At 41.8% G+C, this 2,398-nt stretch overlaps 1 protein-coding gene across 3 annotated transcripts in view; it reads right to left on the bottom strand.

Annotated features, from left to right (window-relative positions):
* DDX50 (DExD-box helicase 50) overlaps positions 1-2,398 on the bottom strand; it is a 49,802-nt gene that overhangs the window by 26,035 nt on the left and 21,369 nt on the right. For all 3 annotated transcript variants that reach the window (XM_023509590.1, XM_012801436.2, XM_023509591.1), the window contains one exon: positions 191-340. In XM_023509590.1, the coding sequence (XP_023365358.1) occupies positions 191-340 (150 nt within the window). The remainder of the gene's footprint in view (positions 1-190; positions 341-2,398) is intronic.

A 2,398-nucleotide genomic window follows, 5' to 3' on the forward strand; every position in this document is an offset into this window, starting at 1 on the left:
TTTCAAATTGTATATAAAACCAGCACATTGTATCCCATTATTGCATTAATGTACACAGCTATGATTTAATAAAAATTAATTAATTTAAAAAAACCACCAATATTGAGAATGACTATCAAGGATAATATAGTTTTTGATCTATAATTTGTCCCTACAATCTCAATAAGAAAAATGATGAAAAAAGACTTACTTGTTTTATGTGTGGATTCATGGCCATTTCAGTTACATTTTTCTTGGTCTCACAGAAAATAATAGCCCTCCCTTCAGATCCACTGTAGACTTGAAGGACATCTCCAATAACTGCTGGCCTCTGAGACCAATGACACTGGATAGCCAAATGCTTTAAAAAAAGAAAATGTCAAATATCTGTTTCATTAAAATTATTTTAAAAGACTTCTCTTACACGTTATGTTTCTTTTCTTTTCTTTTTTTTTTTAAAGACAGAATCTCGCTTTGCCACCCTAGGTAGAAAGCCGTGGTCATAGCATACAGCAACCTCAAACTCCTGGGCTTAAGCAATTCTCTTAGCCTCCTGAGTAGCTGAGACTACAGGCACCTGCCACAACACCCAGCTATTTTTAGAGACAAGGTCTCACCCTGGGTCAGGCTGGTCTTGAACCTGTGAGCTCAGGCAATCCACTCGACTCGGCCTCCCAAGTGCTAGGATTACAGACGTGAGCCACTGCCCAGCTACATTTTTTTTCTATCAGGATAATAATTAGCCTTCTGGGAGACTTGTATAAGGAATCTCCTCAACCCCATGTAAAAACAATATACAAATGGCCATCAATAGGTGAAAGTATAAACAAATCACAGTTCACTCAAACAAAAGAATACTATTTAGCAATTTTAAAAAACCTACTACCACACCTGTAATCCTAGCACTGTAGGAGAGCAAGGGAGGTGGACAGCTTGAGCTCAGTTCGAGACCAGCGTGAGTAAGAGCAAGACCCAGTCTCTAAGCTCAGCACCTATAGCTCAGTAGGTAAGGCGCTGGCCACATACACCGAGGCTGGCAGATTTGAATCCAGCCCGGGGCCAGCTAAAACAACAACAACTGCAACAACAAAAAAATAGCTGGGCAGGGCGGGTGGGCACATATACCGAGGGTGGCAGGTTTAAATCTGGCCCTGGCCAAACTTCAACAAAAAATAGCTGGGCGTTATGGTGGGTGCCTGTAGTCCCACCTACTCAGGAGGCTGAGGCAAGAGAATAGCCTAAGCCCAGGAGTTGGAGGTTGCTATGAGCTGTGACACCATTGTACTCTACGGAGGGTGACAAACTGAAGTTCTGTCTCAAAAAAAAAAAAAGAAAAGAAAAGAAAAGAAATAGCTGAGCATTGTGGTGGGCACCTGTAGTCCCAACTACTTGGGAGGCTGAGGCAGGAGAATTGCTTATGCCCAAGAGTCTGAGGTTGCTGTGAGCTATGATGCCACAGCACTCTACCAAGGACAACATAGTAAAACTGTCTCAAAAAAAAAAATGACCCAGTCTCTACTAAAAATAGAAAAACTAGCCAGGTATTATGGCAGATACCTGTTGTTCCAGCTACTCAAGAGGCTAAGCAAGGATTGCTTGAGCCCAAGAATTTAAGATTGCTGTGAACTATGATACCATGGCTCAAACTATGCCCAGTGAATAAACTTGTAGAGAAAAAGAGTATATATAGTATGATTCCATTTATATGGAAGTTCTAGAATAGGGAAAACCAATTTTTCTCTATAGTGAGAGAAAAATCAGAACAATGACTGAAATCTGGATGGGGGAACTGAAAGAGAAGGGACATGGGATGACGGTAATATTCACTGTCTTAATTAGGGTTTGAGTTAAAAACACATTTTTTAAAACTAAGCAAATGCACACTTAAAATCTTGCATTTCATTGCATGTAATTTTTTTTTCTGTTTTTAAACAAAGTCTCATTCTGTCACCCAGGCTGGAGTACAGTGGCACCATCATAGCTCACTGCAGCCTGGAACTCCTAGGTTCAAGCAATCCTTCTGCCTCAGCCTCCTAAGTAACTAGAACCACAGGCATACACTACCAAATCCAGATGATTTTTTTTTGTTTTTTGTAGAGACAGGGTCTTACTATGTTGCTCAGCCTGATCTTAAACTCTTGGACTCAAGCAATCCTCTTGCTTAGGCCTCCCTCTCAAAGTGCTGGTATTTACAGCATGAGCCATCACAATTTGGCTCACTATACATAAAGCTTATCTTGGCTCAGTACCTATGGCTCAAGCGGCTAAGGAAGGCACCAGCCACATACACCTGAGCTGGTTAGTTCAAATCCAGCCCGGGCCTGCCAAACAATGGCAGCTGCAACCCAAAAATAGCCAGGCGTTGTGGCAGGTGTCTGTAGTCCCAGCTACTTGGGAGGCGGAGGCAGGAGAATCGCTT

This window comes from Otolemur garnettii, unplaced genomic scaffold (genome assembly GCF_000181295.1).
Source record: "Otolemur garnettii isolate 467f Iridium unplaced genomic scaffold, OtoGar3 scaffold00008, whole genome shotgun sequence".
NCBI classification, from domain to species: Eukaryota; Metazoa; Chordata; class Mammalia; order Primates; family Galagidae; genus Otolemur; species Otolemur garnettii.